General features: G+C 38.3%; 1 protein-coding gene across 1 annotated transcript in view; it reads right to left on the bottom strand.

Annotated features, from left to right (window-relative positions):
* The window catches only part of CUBN (cubilin (intrinsic factor-cobalamin receptor)), a 138,781-nt gene that overhangs the window by 100,648 nt on the left and 21,633 nt on the right, over positions 1-16,500 (bottom strand). Inside the window, exons 18-25 of the mRNA XM_010003609.1 lie at positions 13,613-13,769; positions 12,823-13,001; positions 12,195-12,357; positions 11,720-11,936; positions 10,615-10,745; positions 3,396-3,582; positions 1,216-1,376; positions 528-709 (exon numbers count right to left, since the gene is read on the bottom strand). Coding sequence (XP_010001911.1) covers positions 528-709; positions 1,216-1,376; positions 3,396-3,582; positions 10,615-10,745; positions 11,720-11,936; positions 12,195-12,357; positions 12,823-13,001; positions 13,613-13,769 — 1,377 coding nt within the window. The remainder of the gene's footprint in view (positions 1-527; positions 710-1,215; positions 1,377-3,395; positions 3,583-10,614; positions 10,746-11,719; positions 11,937-12,194; positions 12,358-12,822; positions 13,002-13,612; positions 13,770-16,500) is intronic.

Raw genomic sequence — 16,500 nt, 5'->3', positions numbered from 1 at the left:
TCTTTCTGCTCAGAGACATCCTAACTGGCATTTGAGAAACAAGAAAATCAGTGGAAAAATAGGACAGTAATTAAATGCTGGTGGGTTTTGAGGGGCTTACTCATCAAGTGAGGAAAACTGCACTCCATTTCAACTCTATTTAAAATATTCAAATCATTTATGCAACAACTCAAATATGAATTTTAGGATTAACAATCGGGTTATTGCCTTTTTCCTTGTAATTTAGTAGGAGATCATACTAAGGCCATGGTCCAAAACACAGCAGATTTTAAAAATTAAGAAAGATTCTTGTTTCAGTGGCCTTTCTATCTAGACATAAATGCTTTTCTGGTCAGCAGCTACACAGTCACTGCTGCCTTACCTCTCACTGCTATGTGATATGAAGGCAGCATGTCAGCACGGAGCTTTGCTATTCTGGGGCTGTTCACTTACAAACATCTGAAGACCCGCACCATGTGTTTTTCCTTGCCTGTGTGTTCATCATGCTCAGCTGTCTCCTATGGAACACAGTGTCACAGGCTACATACCGCAAGGTAATCAAAGTCACACTTTGGGTGATACTCTAGATGGAACTGCTCAAACTGGATCTCAAATGGGGTTCCTCGGTTTCCTCTGAGCAACCAGTAGCACTCTGAATTGTGGTAATATGGCATAGGATAGTTGGGAGACATGAAGACACCAGAAGCTGTCGTCAAAGTCCCACCACAACCTGAAAATGGCAAAGAAACCAAACCAACATTTAACACTTAGAAGAGTAGAGAATTAGAGATAATGTGTGAGATTCACGCTACTAACTTCCTTCACATGCCCTTAACAAATTCAGTGACTTCCCAAAAATCTGCACTTAGCCAACAACAGTGTTGTAAGCAGAAGACAGCCCATAGCACCTAGAAATATGAACTAATTTGAAGAGTGCTCCTCATAGATAGTTAATCTCCAACAGAAACCTCTCAATTAAAGTATTGGTTCAGCTTTCCTAAACATATGAGAAAGTTGATGCTCCATAATTTCTAGGAAATAGTATATCCCTCTCTGTGAAGAAGAAAGCCTAAGGATCAAAAAAGTTGTATCCTTAATCTTAACAAAATGAATACACATTGCTATAGAATCAGTAGACAGACTTCAAAAGATAGGAAGCAGAAAAGCTGTGAAGGAAATTGTGAGAAGTTAAATGAGATATGTAACATGGTTTTATACTTGATGTAGTGATTTTACCTGCTGATGTACCATCCCATTCTGCTGAAAATCCCTCTCTTGTGCCAAATATGTCACTTACAAACTTTATCCAGAGCTTGTTACCATGAGAGATTATAAGAGGAGGCAGGTCTGTACTACAGTATTTTCCAAGAGGTGGAGAAGTCTCATAGCCTCCATCTCTAGAATGATAGAGAAGAAAAATCTCGGGTCAAAGAGGGAAACTAGGAGAAATGTCAACAAAACAAAAAATATTGGGATCCTTGCAGGCCTGGGAAAGACTTATCCTGGTTCTTCATCTTCCAGAGCAATACAGCTACCAAATACTCAATAAGTCCTGCTACTTGCAGAAAGAAGTCCAAACACAAGCACCTGCTTGCTGGGTAGGTCCACTCTCTCATCTCAGCAGCCCATCTAGACAGACTCAAGTAGACTTGATGCTGCTGGGTCAGGACCTTCTCTATTCTACCAGATGATCACTGGTGTAACCAAAGGTAATCTTCTCATTTAAAGAAATAACAGTTTGCTCACTTTCTACTGTTTAGCCTGGCACAAAGCCAGATGAGTTGACACAATTGCCACCACACAAATGGGAATCCGTTTCTCAGAACTGATATGATGCATGCTTTGAAATATATTCTTAGCCTTCAGAATTGTTTCTCTAAACCACTTATTTCCTATCTTTAAATTAAGTAGTATTTCCAGTAATACTTGCTAATACTGTAATCAGAATGGTTTGCTACCTGTACATATCTCATGGGAATAAAAAAAGACAGTGACAACCTGTTTATCAAATTGCTTTCTAACCTTTTCTTTAAGCACATTCGTATTACAAATACCCTACAGGTCATTAGGACAATAATAAATACATTTATAGCTCTGAGTGTGATCTTGATAAGATGCTTTTTAAATAGACAGTAATACTTTTAATGACATTTTCACAGGTTTATACCTGCTTTTGAGAAAAATTTCTACTTAGACCTTGCCACTCTGATTTCTTGTCATCCTCTCAGCTTAAACTGCCTCCCAGTGTCTCAGGTTACTGGCAGTTGAAGAAGTGTGCCAGAACCTCCTCTCACTTGCATCTCAGCCTCTGCAGCTGTGGTGACATGAGTCATTTTCTTAGTTGACTGAACACAACTTATGAGAGGACACCTCAGGACAAGAATCCAGAGTGGCTCTTCACACAAGACTTATCTAGCTACACCATTTAATGGCATCAGGTTTAATAAGACATTCTGAAAATTCAGTTATGGCAGCAGAAATGTGCTGAATTGCACTTAGTAATGTCCTGGCCATATTTTAAAACCTGTTTAATGCTGCTGAGTTCCTCATAGTGATAACAGAGTTTTGCAATAATTGAATGCTTTCGTTGCTTGAGGTGAAAAAGTGAAAATATCCCTATTATAATTAAGGTCTACCCCCAAATAAGGTGTTAAAGTTAGATTAAATTTAATCATGGATTGTTGTTTTAAAATGAAAAATTGAAGCACTTAGAAAATAATGAAGAAGGCTTTCAGTTTTTCGTAACTTTTTCCACTTTGTATGTACAGCTGAAAACAACAAGTTATTTCAGAATCTCAATACTGCAACCTCAGCAAGCAGCTACTTGCTCAATTCTAAAAAAAATTAGACACTACTTAGTGAGGAATATCCTGTAGAGAATATCTGGTATAATGTTCAGAAGCAGTTTTATCACTGTGCTTATTGAGATCACAGAATCTCAGGGCATGCTCAGAGTGAACACTGGCCTTCTGCAGACATCCAGAGAGCTGGCTCATGAGGGCAAATACTGGTCGACTGACAATGCAAAGTGCATATTCCAGACAGCAACACAGCAGAAAGGACGTGTATATGGAACAGCTGAATTGTCAGCACACAGCTAACCTTCCTGCAAATATTACTTTCTTCTACTTGTCTCTGTCCTATAAAATTTACTAGGAATCACCATGCTAATATCTTAAGTTTAATGGTGATGCCAGTATAGAAAATACTGCAGATTATGTACATGTTCCTAATGCTGCATCTTTGAATAGCTGCTGTTTAAAGATTATAAACACAAAACATAAATATAATTTATAACAAATATAATTAAATATAGACTCACAGAATAGTTTGGGCTGAAAGGTCATATAGTCCAGCCTCCCCCTGCAGTGACAACTTCCATGGCTATTGGTAATAAGAGAAATAATTACACTTGCCTGATTTCCACATAATCCTCTGTACAGCGTTTATTTCCTTCCAAGGTGAAGTTGGTGAAGCGCAGCACAATCTGTTTGTTTATTCCCACTGTGATGGTGTATATGCATTCTGTCTGGACAGGGTAGTTATTGGGATAGTTTGGAGATGTTAGCACACCAGTTTCAGTACTGTAGCTGTGTGAGCACACTTTAAAAAGAAAATAAACAAGTAGGAATGAATATAGTATGTATGCTAAATTAACAAGAATTTTCTATTTCCAACAGACAGAGGAGCAAACATCCTGTGCTCCTGTGCATTAAAACTCTTCCTCAACATATCATACTCCAATGTTAGTACAAGCCCTGAAAGTGTCTATGAACACAGATACACAGAAATTAGGAGAAAGCTCCTACCAGGAAGTGACTTTCTAGAGCAATTATGCAACCAATGTAAGAGCTGCATAAAGGGGAAAAAAGTCCCCATTTGTTGTAAGATACAGTTTGATTAATTTAATTAAGAAAGGGATCACATTATGTAGCTCTTGGAAAAAAAATATATATATAAAAAAAGGAGGCGGTGGCATAAAAATGTGGGCTAGATTTGATGACCCTGGAAGCTCATACTGGTCCTCCCTTCCTGTTTCCCACAGGTTGCAAGTGTAAGAAATGGAGGTAGATTTCTTAAATACTTTCTATCAAATGAGGTTACACTAAGTATAAAGTATAACTGAAAGAGCAAACAAAATATTATAATTAAATTCATACTCATTTAAGCTGGTTGCTACAGATCTCTGTAACCTATTTTCTAAAAGACCACAGCTGCTGTATAGTAATACTGGTGCTTAACATTTCAATATGCATAGTAATTTAGGGAGAAGAGATGGAACTACAGTTCAGGCCTTCCATGTCTAAGGTGAGTCACTTCTATGTTATTTCTCTATCCCTTTGAGCTGCTAACATGCTTTTGCTTTTAATGGTGTCTTAAAATGATGTTATTTTGCATTTTTTTATCACCTGGAAGGCCTTTATTGAAAACATTTTCTGTGGGATAAATACCCCCAAAGCTATCTATCTGACTCACTTTCCTCATTCATCACAGGGAAAGCAAAGAACTTGACACACAAACAAGCCAATAATGAGTTGTACTTCAGTATTGACAAGTCAAAAATTTGTCATGTACTAGTTTACGTGAAGCCATGATTTACTGAAGTCTTTAGAATTTTAGCTGTGTTTTCCATAACTGATAGGCTCTAAATGTATGGCTATAACAATCAGGTTAGTCCTGGTCACCTTAAAAGACCTTTTGCTACATTATAAATCCTTATCATGCGCTAGCTGTGCTGCCTGTTCTCACGGTGTTTCATGAAAAGTAGGGCTTATCATCAAACTTCAGACCCTTAAGTAATGTGATTTCTTGAGAACCATGCCTGCACAGTTAGAGATCTGACTTAGAAATGTGACCCAGGTTTTTCCTAATGGCTTATTACACACACATACACACACACACACAAAAAAAGTCTGTATATTTATTTGATTACTTATTTTAAACCAAATAATTTCTTCTGGTTTTGGAAGGGTGGTTGCCTGATTCATGCCCATTTAATGGTTAGAGCTGTAGTGATACTGCCATTTCTTATTTACTCAGAGGCTGGGACCATGAATAGTAGCTTTCAGCCTGAAGAATATTAATGGTGATGTAATACATAAGGACCCTCAGGGTAAAATTAGCAATACAGAAACCAAGATATTTTTATCAGCCCTTTTAAGAACAATTTCCACAGAACTGTCCAGGTTCCCTCCCTAACCAAAGTCTGCTTTCTTAAGAGAAATCCATGTAGAAATTCACATCTCAAGGGTGCCATTTTGGATGCTGTATACTGCTCTACACTTCACACAACTATCTTCTTTATGAGCTAAGGGGGATAAATACAGAAAGTGGAGTGACATTTTGGCTACAGTGAGATAAATCCAAGTGTAGATGCTGCTATCATCATTGGGAAAAGCATAAATGAACCCACATTTTGTCAGCCAGCTCTCTTCTGGTAACTGGATTAATCTCTTCTGTTTTCCTTTCAGATGGCACAGGTGCACTCCCCTTTTGCACTCACCTCACTAACTCAGCATTTGGGGGTCTATTTGGGTAGTAATAGTTCCTTCAGTGAAAACTGTTAGAAAAGTTAGCTGGAAAAAAGTACTTTGACTCCTTTGCCAAAGTTCAGAAAGCAGTCTAACTCTGTAACGTGATTACTGTATGCTTGAAAACGGGAATTTGTTTAGTTTGAAGACACTTACTCCAACTCATGAAAACCAGAAGGAAGCAATTGTTGAGGACAATCACACATCTTGCCTTGCCAGTGTGTGAGGTTTTGAAAGCTATTAAATCTTCTTTCTGATTTTGGTACTGAATGTGTTTTCTCTTCTGAAAAAAATGCCTCAAATGGCAGTAATCCACTGCCATAGCCAGCAGTAGAGAAAAATGCCAGCTTTTATACCACTCACTCATGCAATCATGCATACTGCAGAAAATTATATCCATGTTTTTTCCTAAAAAGAGATATTAATAATTTGCCAGCATTCTAATGAATAAAAAATAAAAATCGTGTCATATGTAAATGGCAGTTTTATTTCAATCTCACTCTGCCAAAGGAAAACTGGAATTCCTAAAAATTAGACCTTTATGTAACACTACGCATGTTCAGGAAAAAAAGGTAGAAACTATCATATGAATAATGTGCCTCTCCACAGGCAATAAAAAAAGCACATCTACACTTCAGGGCCTTCTGTTACTGCTGCTGGCAGATGTTAACAGGCTTAACTTCTACCCAAAAGACACAAAGGGGTCTTTGTGCTGTTTCAGACCCAAACTCTGTAGAAACACAGGGTACAGCTGTTGAAAAAAGAATCTCCAGCTCTCTTCCGCTGATTCACACATGAACACACATACTATAGAGTAGTGTGCAGACAGGCTAATAACCTCATTAAATATAACCAAGTTACAGTGGCCGAACGAGTAGCCAGCTGCCAGCTGATTGAGTCTTTTTCCTGAGGCTCAGGATGAGCTGTGCAGATGCCCAAGATGCATGCAGAACTTCAGCTTTTTATTCTGTCTCAGCTCAGTCTCATTCAACCATGCTCTGTACCTGCGCACACTTATTTGTCAGACACTACTTTCTATTCCTGTTTTTGCTCGTTCAGCTCATGAGAAAATCCAGGCAATATCCTCCTAATAATCACTGGGTTCAATTAATCAAATGAAAACCAAGATTTCAACTTGTACTTAGCTGTCAATAAAGAAGACTCACGAATCTGTACATCACCTTTGGATGCACTTTCAGGTCTCCAGAATCACAAATGTTTTTCTTTCTTTCTTCATCTCTCTCAGATTCTGACTTCTCCAGTTAGTCATTGCCAGTTAACTTGTACCACACAATGAAGCTATTTAAAACCACGTTACCCCTACTGATAAGGATGATAAGGAGGAAAAACCCCATCTTTTACCAAAGCCAGAGAAAGACCAGGAATAACAACATCTATCGGGAAGGTAACCTGCTAAAAACCTTGTTAAGACTGACTTTGCTCAGTAGAAAGAATGAAATAAAGCCTCTTCAATAAAACAAATTTAAAAACCCAGTGACAACAAAAAAAAACCTGAAACAAATGAAAAAATCCTACCCAACTGCCCAATTCAAACTAAAACAAATAAATGCTCATTTACTTGTAAAGTTGAGGACAACACTGACTCTAGTGCTATTCCTATTAAAAAATTATGGTCTGGATCATTCAAGACCTTGATCAGCAGTTCCAGGAAAGACTGAGCTCTTTCAAAGATTTTTCAGTAATTTTACATGGGTTTTTGTGTTGTGCTCAGCCAAGCTGGGAAAAAGAAAACCCTAAAATCTATCGTAACACTTACATGGCTGTAGTGACATTTATCTACCCAGTATTTAAGATTTGGATTCTAGGAAATAAATCCAAATAGTACCTTACTTTCTATGTGACTTTCCCCTTTAAAAGACAGAAAGAGAGCCAAGAACTTAGCATTCAAATTATAGAGAGTTTAAGTGGGCAATACACATTTTAAATATCTGAGTATCACGGGATCATATTTGATAGAAGGATCTCTGCCATATGAGCTATTTGCAGCTACTTCCTGGCAGACTGCTAAAGCCACTGTTTGCACTTTATGGACCATGGCCATGGCTGTATCTCATGGAACTCAATTTTTTTTAACAATAAATACAGCTTTGCCATTATTTTCATGCTACTTTTCAACTAATTAATATATCGCAGACAAAACATGGTAACAAAAATATTGTTTGCTAAGATTCATAGAGAAGAAAATCAGCTTTGTTTTACATAAAAGCTTTTTCACTCATACTTATGCCTTTTTTTACTCCTTTTTTTTGGTGATAATATGGTCCATCTCTTCTATAGCTCATTCTCTGTAAAATAACTCCATGCAAAAGCCTATTGAAATATCTAATGTAAACCAAACCAACTTTGACCAGTTCTGATATTGGTTATACTCTAGCTGGCTAAGAAAAGTTAGCTCAAAAGTATGAAGTGCTCTTATTGCACAAGAAACATTATTAGAACCGTGTTTTCCTTTAGCAGGAAAATCAAACCCGGCAGCAGAAGTAAAAAAAAACCAAAACATAGCTTTGGTAAATCTCTCAGATTTTACTATGTTCACCAATTAGCTATTTAGTGTAACTGGATATACATAAGATGATTATCAGACCTAAACATCTTGCACTGGGAAAACTAAAGTTGATACAATTTCAGGGAAATGGGGAGTTGCTTCTCATAGCAAAGTCCACATACACATGTGTTTGCCTTCTCATACCACAGCAGCTTCAAAACACTTTAATCAAAAATGAATGTTAGCAGTCCAGTATTTAAGAAAATTTTATATTATTGCCATGCTTGTGCTGGGACCCAAAGAAACAAATCTCTGTAAAGAAAACAGATCATAGTTCCAACTTCTCTGTAGGGTTATGACTCTCAGTTTCTACAGTTATCTGCTACTTTGCCCTAATTAGGTAAATTGTAGTAGTTGAAGTGAAAAAGCATTTATTCTAAAGATCATAGTTCCAGGTCTGAGTAAGAATAAATTGAGAGTCCAGTTTAGCTGAAAAGCAGTAAAGATCATTAATTATGGGGAAAGAAAATAATAACTTTTGTTTAGAGTTTGGATGAAGATATTATATAGCTCTACTTTCATATAAACTTGATTTAATACAGTTTCTAGTTATTAACAGCATTGAAGAGAAAACAGATTTGCATTTCTAAGGGGTAGTTTGAAACCATTCCAGGGACAGTGTAGATATAGTTTGAACCCCACATACTGCACAAAGCAGTGCTTTGGATGAAAGATGGAAAATCCAGTCATCATGGTGGTGGTAAAGGGGAGGAATATGGAAAAGAAGAGGCAGAGTAGTGAGGCTAGACAGAAAATCTTTGGGTTCATCAACACTGAGATAACTAAAAAAATGAGAGTAACAGGTAAGGTTGCACAGCGACAAAAATATGTATCAATGTTGAGCAAAGAATATCTTGGTCCTGATGAACTACTATAAGAACAGTTAGGAAGGAATCAAATCTACCCATGAAATATTAACCTGAGATAAAGTAAAAAAACCCAACACATTAATAAGCAAAAATCGTATTTACAGAAGTTACAGTTGGCAGCTGCAAAAACAGGCTCACAAAAGGCTGTCTTTATAAGGCAGGTAATTTCTCAATTTTTCACCAGTAAGAACTCAAACTACAGAACTTTCAAACTACAAAATCTTTCTTGGGTTTTGGCCTATTATTTTCTAACAAATAGAAATTTCCTCTTTGAAATAGTTCTCCTTAAATCTTATCTGTTTTAATTACTTTTGGTTTCCATACCAGATAACTCAAGTATGAATGAAGGCAGCTGAGAAAATTGATTATTTGGATTTATAAGCTACCTAGTAGTGAATAAAAACACACTGGCAAAATCTGTACTGGTCTCACCTACACACATGATTGAGAGATGAAGTAATAGGCAAATTTTCCAAGCTGTCACCAAGATAGCAGTTATTTTGCACAAGACAGTAATCAGAAACGTTGATACTTTTAAACAGGCCGAAGAAACTCAGAAAGAAGGAAAAGTAAAATTATTAAAGAAAATAAGAGTAAAAAATAAGCAGCCATTAGTAGTTTATATCTGTATAGATGAGTACTATGCATTTCTGGTACTCATCTAATAAATTCCAAACCAGCTAGAAATTGGTTAATGATGGATACACAAATAGCCCAACTACAAATGTATTCTATTTTTACTTTTTTACTAATTGTCCCAATCTACCTCTTCTGTGGTTTAATTCTTGTAGGCAGAACCTGCCCCTCTATCACATAAATCCTCTTCAATTACACATCTGTGTTTAGCACTGAGGAGCTCAGTAGCAGAGTTACAGTCTTTCTCTAAGAGGCTGCTTTTCCAACTGCAGCTTAGTCACTCCTAGAAGTCTCTCATTGCTGGAGGGATGTGCAAACACTGAACCTAGTGTGGTAGGTTCAGCATAGTTAAAAAACACAGATGTGCCCCCACTCTGAAAAACTTTCAAATCAGTCGTACGTGCAGTTAATTTCTCAGCTTTAGAGAACTAAGGAAATTAATAGCCATTCTTCTCTTCAGTAGTCTTTTCTCCATTGATCTTGGCTCCTTGAGATACTTAAAGAGCAGATTTAAGTCATAAGAGGAGCCTTGAACTCTTCTAGAGACAGAAATGTTGCTCTCTGTGATGAGGGAAAGAACAGCTTGTGAATGCAGGTTATTTTGCTGCTTTACCAAATTTCATCCTATATGGCCTTTCTCTGGCCATATTCAATATTCCCCCTTAATAGAGACTAGATTCATTTTCATGGCACCTAAGAGTCTCCCATTCAAGTGAGAGCTATAGCTTCCTAGATCACACATACTCATATCAGAATGGGTAAAGCAACTTCTGAAAATACTGTTCCTAAATAATTCATACAGTTCTGCCATGTCAGCTCTTACTGGCTTTTTAAAGAAAACAGCAGTGTTTCTTACAGAAATTGCTCTCTGTTTTCCTAGGGAAGGAAAAGTTTGTGAATAAAGCAGGACAAATAAGAAGGGGCAGGAAGTCTTTGGTTAATACAGAAAATGATGTTTCTGTTTCTTGTAGTGGTTATTTACAGTGACAGCTAAAAGCATTTAATTTGCATAATGAACAGACTGACATATTACCTTTTGATGCGTTCAGGGAGATATAATTAGCTGAGAAGCCCTCAGATGCAATGCTGTGATCCGTCACGAAGTACAACATCATCATGTTGCCACCGCTGGTGAGAGATGGTGGGACTGATCTTCCACAGTACCTGAAGCAAAAAGATGGCCCAAATTGAATGTCAGTACTTTACAAAGTTACTATATTACTGGACAAGAATTCAGCTTTCCTGAGAGGTCCAAACAGCTATACATACACAAATGTCTCCTTTGGATGATACAGATCCCAGCCATACCCTGTGTCATAGGACAAAATAGCACACAACATATACAAGGGCACACATCTAACTTGTGTGGCCAAGTCAGAGGAGAAATTGCTGATCAAGTTGTCAAATTCTTATTGAAATTACTCTATGCTGTACCTACAACATATTCTCTTCTTTTGTAGGCGTCAGAGTGGCTGGCCAAAGACTAAGGTTGCAAAACACTCTTAACTATAATAGAGTAATTTGCTCCTTATTTTCCAAAATACTGCTATGTCAGCCAATTACTTTACAGGCTGTATCTGCAACTGGATACTGTTCCCAAGTAGTTCAGATGCTCTTTAGAGTTCTAGGGCAGCAAGAAAACCCTGTGTATATCCCAACTGGCAAAGGCAAAAAAATATTCTTCCCTAAGATAAACTCAGGTATCAGGAGAATGTGAAAACAAAATCCTGTAAAACACAGACTTCAGGTTAGTTTGTGCTGAGAACCAAATGCATAATCTTCTAAATAATCTTTCTTTCATTTCTGCAAGTATTTCAAATCACATCTTTTCCTGGGCATGTATGCTTTGTACTTTTTTCCCCATAAATGAAAACGCTAATGCCAGCTATTAAAATCTGTACTTAAAAAAGCTATCCTATTCTCTCAGTATAATATTTATTAAATGTGCTTCTGATTCCATGGTCAAAGAAAGCAAGCTGCATTCACCATCCTAAGCAGAGAAATTATTGATGTTGCTTCTGAAATGCAGAGAAATGAATATATTCACAAAATTTAGGGAAGCAAATTTGACATCATGATCTACCAAACAGTGCTCATTCTACAGGAACTCAGATCTGTAGGTTAATGGACATATTCACCTTCCCAATTTTTGCACAGTGCTGTTGTCATATATTTCAAGATAATCCCTTCTGCACCTATCATCAAATGCTAAGTTAAATGAAGTGAATGTCAGGCGGATAAGGTAGCCAGGTTGAATGTTGATAATCCAGGTACAGTTAAAACCATGTGGGTAGACATCTGGGTAACCAGGACTTGTAATGGTTCCTTCTGGTCCAGTGAAAGCCTCTCCACATACTGTAGAGATTAAAAACATCAGGTTAAATGATATACTTATTTAAAAACTAAGCAATTCTAAAATTGGGTATTTTTCTTTCTGAAATTCCACAGTCTTTTTTTCCTCAGTGCATACTATACAGTAAGCGATTCAGAATTTATCTCCCTTTACACTACCATAAAAGTTGATGGCAAACTGTTTTCAGTGTACAGGAAAATTTGTGAAGTCCCAACACTCTACAAAGAAAACAATAACAAAATAAAAAAAAAAATCCTTACCTGTATCTAAAGGCCAATACTCAGCTCTGAAGCCAAGGTTGGTAAGAGACGAAGCTCTGAATTTGATATAGAGATTGTTCCGTGTAGACTGCACTCTAGATGGTACAGCTGTACCACAGTATTTCTCCAGAAGAGGAGAGTCTGTGTTGCTGCCATCTCTGACCTGAAGAATAGTTTATTCAAAGTATCCCATAAATATTTCTATTAAAGTTGTAAGCATAACTTAATTTATAAGAACCATACAAAAGAGATCCTTAGTAAGTCAAACCCTACCCTTTCTTCAGCATGTGTACTACAGGCACATACAATGAAACTTCATGACTGCCAGAGAAGCACTTTCTCACCCAAAACAAGTTACATGGAGAAAAGATGAGATCCTTCACCCTCAACAGTAAGTGGCACATAAACCTGTAAAACCAGGTCTGTCTAAAGACTTCTGATATTTGTCTCTGATTATCAAAATGGTCATATCATCTTTGGAGAACCAGGAAAAGGTTCAGGGTTGCATTATGAACCCAAAAAAGGTTTTGTAACTGCTGTAAGAAGACCTTGTCTGTCAACCAGTAGGAGACGAACATACAGGTAAGAATCTATCTGCTACTCATAGTATATGTGTATTATTCTTTACCTCAATGTAGTCTGAGTCACATGTGGTTGTATTTCGAATGTCAAAGTTGATAAAGTTAAGAATCACCACTTTGCTATCTGGCTGGGAGATGATCCACTCACAGGTCTTTGGGTGAGGGGACATCCTGGGGTAGTAAGGAGAATGGATAGTGCCTGATCCAGACAAGAAGCCTCCGCAGGCTGCCAAGAGACACCAAGAATCAGTGCTTGTGAGGAAGGATTTCAAGGCACGTATAATGAGATATCTATCAAATATCACTACAGAATTAGAAGAAAATGATCCTTGAAAATCTATAGTCTTACAGCATCTGCTACAGATTGCCCATTAAGAACATATTTAAAATACCATACTGCTATAAATAAAGCATAAACCTGTATATACATAAGACAAAAATAACTCTGCTCATGAAAACGTATGGATTTGACTCATTTGTTTCACACACAGACTTGATGATTTAAGAAGTAAAATATAGGAATAATGGAAGTTAAAATATTTCGGCAGAATTGTAGCTATACCATCTTTGGTATGCTAGTGGTAAGCAATTTCTCATTAATAGAAGCAATGGGGTGATGTGCATTTCCAAGTATGGTAGGAGTGTCTGCAACAGACCTATTGCAGACAGCATTTTAGCACTTCTGAAAGTAGCAGTAAATAAACTGACTCCTATTTTTTCCTTTCCTTTCTTTTGAAGTTTGTCTTAGACCCATTTTATGGATCATATAGCACAGAAAACACTGAAAGTGTCGAAAATATAGGTCAGTTTACTGTGTAAGTCACCAGTTCCTCTTACCAACTTGATAAATGGCCCTGAAGCTAGCTCGTTGCACAGATGCATCAGACTTGAACTTGACCCAGAGACTGCTGCTGGTAGAAGTGATTTGAGACATAGGTGTACTATTACAGAATTTTATAATAAGAGAAGACATCTCACTGTCACCATCTCGAATCTAGTCATCAAAAAGAAAAAAAGAGAAAGTGTTGGGATATGATATCTGGATTAAATTATAATCTCACAATATTTGCTAAACAACAACAAAAAAAGGAGTAACTATTTTACTTATTTAAAAGAGGTACAAAGAGTCATCACAGTGATTGACATGAGCACATGATTTATGAGAGCTCAAAGGAAGGATAGGGTGATCAGAACTGAAGACACACACTTTACTGTCACAGGACATTAGGATGAAACAGGTCTTCTCTGTGAACCACAGCTTTAGTCCATTTTGGACATATGCTTCTAAAAGTGACCCCTTTAGTCCAAAAGAGACAGGTAGGGTGCTCACCAATTATAGCCATTAATTTTTTGCAAGTACTAAAATTTGCTGCGAATAAAAGTGATTAGGGATTTTGTTGCTCTAAGCATAAAGTTTATAGTGATTTTTCAGAGGTATTTCTTCAAAACAAGCAAATGTCCCATTGTACCCACACATCAATGCAGCCAGACAGCTCACTAAAAGGAGGTGCAACTCTGAGTCCCAAAGGCAGTGAAGAGGTATACTAACATCTTCTGATTACTTGATCTGAAGGGGACCATTTCCAGCTTTTACCTTCTGCACTGCCACTGTACTGACTCCAACCAATTTGCTAATCACAGAAGAAAATTATCTAATGCATTTTCCCATAAGCTTATTATAAGTCCTGATTATTAAGGAAACTAGGTGGGAAAGGGGTACTTGCACCTCTAAACTTCAGGCCCTGAACCCACAGTCCGTAGGTATGAATGGATGCATGCAGAAATCAGGCAGAGCACTGGTATAGCCAGAAAGCTCTGAACACCCTCTAAGATGCCCATCTTATTCCAACAGGACAGCCAACAAACTGAGATCCAAAAAAGAGATCCACTGCTATTTGCCTAGGCAAAAAATACTGAAAAGAAAACAGCTCGTTTCTGCTGTAAAAGTGGCAGTTGCTTATGCAGCTGAAATTGCTTCCAAATGCACCTATACTCTGTCAACACCAAAAAAATCTTTCAAGTGAAATCACTGTCAAAGCCAGTGACATTCAGCTTTCAGGTCCTCTCTCATCACCTCTCCTTTCCTCCTCAGCTGTGTTCCTCAATAGCCTGGGAGAGAAGGCAAGGGACCCTCATCAGTGTCCTGGTGAGCAGACTGCAGCTGGCCTGCTTGCCCAGCTTTGGTGAACTCCAGCTGGTGATATGGCTTTCTGACTAAGAGATATTTTGAATTTCCCTGGGACTTGAGGTGTCAGAATTATTCTGGATTTACAGCACAGCAACTAAGATCAGAATTTGTGCTGGAATATTTAGAATATCTTTAGACAGCTGTGAAAGTTTCCAGAAGTATAGTTCACCTAAGTTTACATTTTTTCTTGACTTAATTCTCCTAAATTTTTGGTGTAGTCAAGTGAGCAGTGATAAAAATAACAGGTTCTCTAAACCATATGAATAATGTCTTCTACTGCCAGTTAGAAGGATAGCATGGCTTGGCTAACAACTCACCTCGGCACCACTATCTTGCAAACTTTCTTAAATAGGAAATTTTATTGTGCCTAGTTTCTTACTGCAGACCCCTGGTCCCTGCCTGCCCCTTAGTTAGAGACTAAACATTCCTTCCTGAGCAAGAGCCTGTGAGCTGTGTCTGGCCTATGTGAAAACTGCAGGTTTCCTGGTATTGCCAGGAATGGGAATAACCTGCACCTTTTCAAAATGACAGAAAAGTGCTGAAGAGTACTTTTAAAGTAACTTAAACAAAAGCTATCTTCCTAGCTGAAATTACTTGTGAAACCCAGGGAGATGGTATTTTGAAAAACGTACATGGAAACTCAGGCCTTGAGAAAAGAGCACAGTGCTTTAGTACTACTGACCGTCTTAGTCAGAAAATGTTGGTCCTGCTTCTGTGCTCCAGGCTAAGACAGAAAGTGAGAGGGTAGGAAGGAGGACAAAGCACAAGGAAACTGAACAGCTTGTGACTGATCAGCAAGCAGTGAGGGAAATGCTTTGCTGAACTAATACAAACTGATCGTGTTCAACAGAAATGGTTTTGTTTCTCTGGCTGCTGTGAATTTAGCTGCCGTTCTGCCAGCAATTAGGCAAGAGGAGTACCAGGCCAAACAAACAAAAGCTGTCTGTTTTCATTAAACACACTTCCCCTCTCATTTCAGAAATTAATTACACTCCATTCCAACCAAAGTCTCTGAATTAGAGAAGGAGGGAAGGGAATGATGTCAGCACAATAACATCTTTTACAAACAGATTAACTGCACGGAGCTCACAGGAGCCTACTCCTTGCTTGGTCAAGAGATGAAACCCCAGAGCCAGGTACCTGCACAGCCTCCAGCACAGGCCCGGCCCTGCCCTGCAGCCACAGGGCTCGCTCCCACCTGCTGCACCTGCGCTACCACAGGGGGTTGTGACCAGTGTGTTTGCCTTCTGCCCACCTTTGTGCAGCACAGCCACAGTCTTACACAAACAGCAGCACCCAGCAGTGGTTCCATGCAGGATGACATTTATGGCTGTATGGAAAAATGCACGCTGGGTACTACAGCAGAGGCCTTGAGATGTGCCAAACTGGGGTGCAGCACAGAGAACGGGCACAGGGTGAGAAGGCCAGAGACACAAACAGCTTGTCAGGCCCTGGGGGCACCACCCGGGCTCACTGGCCCAGCCTTGCCTCCCCCAGGCCCTGCACCCCGCCCAGGACCCCCTGTCAGCCCCTCAGA

Source organism: Chaetura pelagica, unplaced genomic scaffold (assembly GCF_000747805.2).
Source record: "Chaetura pelagica isolate M959 unplaced genomic scaffold, ChaPel_1.0 scaffold418, whole genome shotgun sequence".
Lineage (NCBI taxonomy): Eukaryota > Metazoa > Chordata > Aves > Apodiformes > Apodidae > Chaetura > Chaetura pelagica.
The sequence above is the reverse complement of the archived record's forward strand: the minus strand, read 5'-3'. Positions and strand labels throughout refer to the sequence as shown.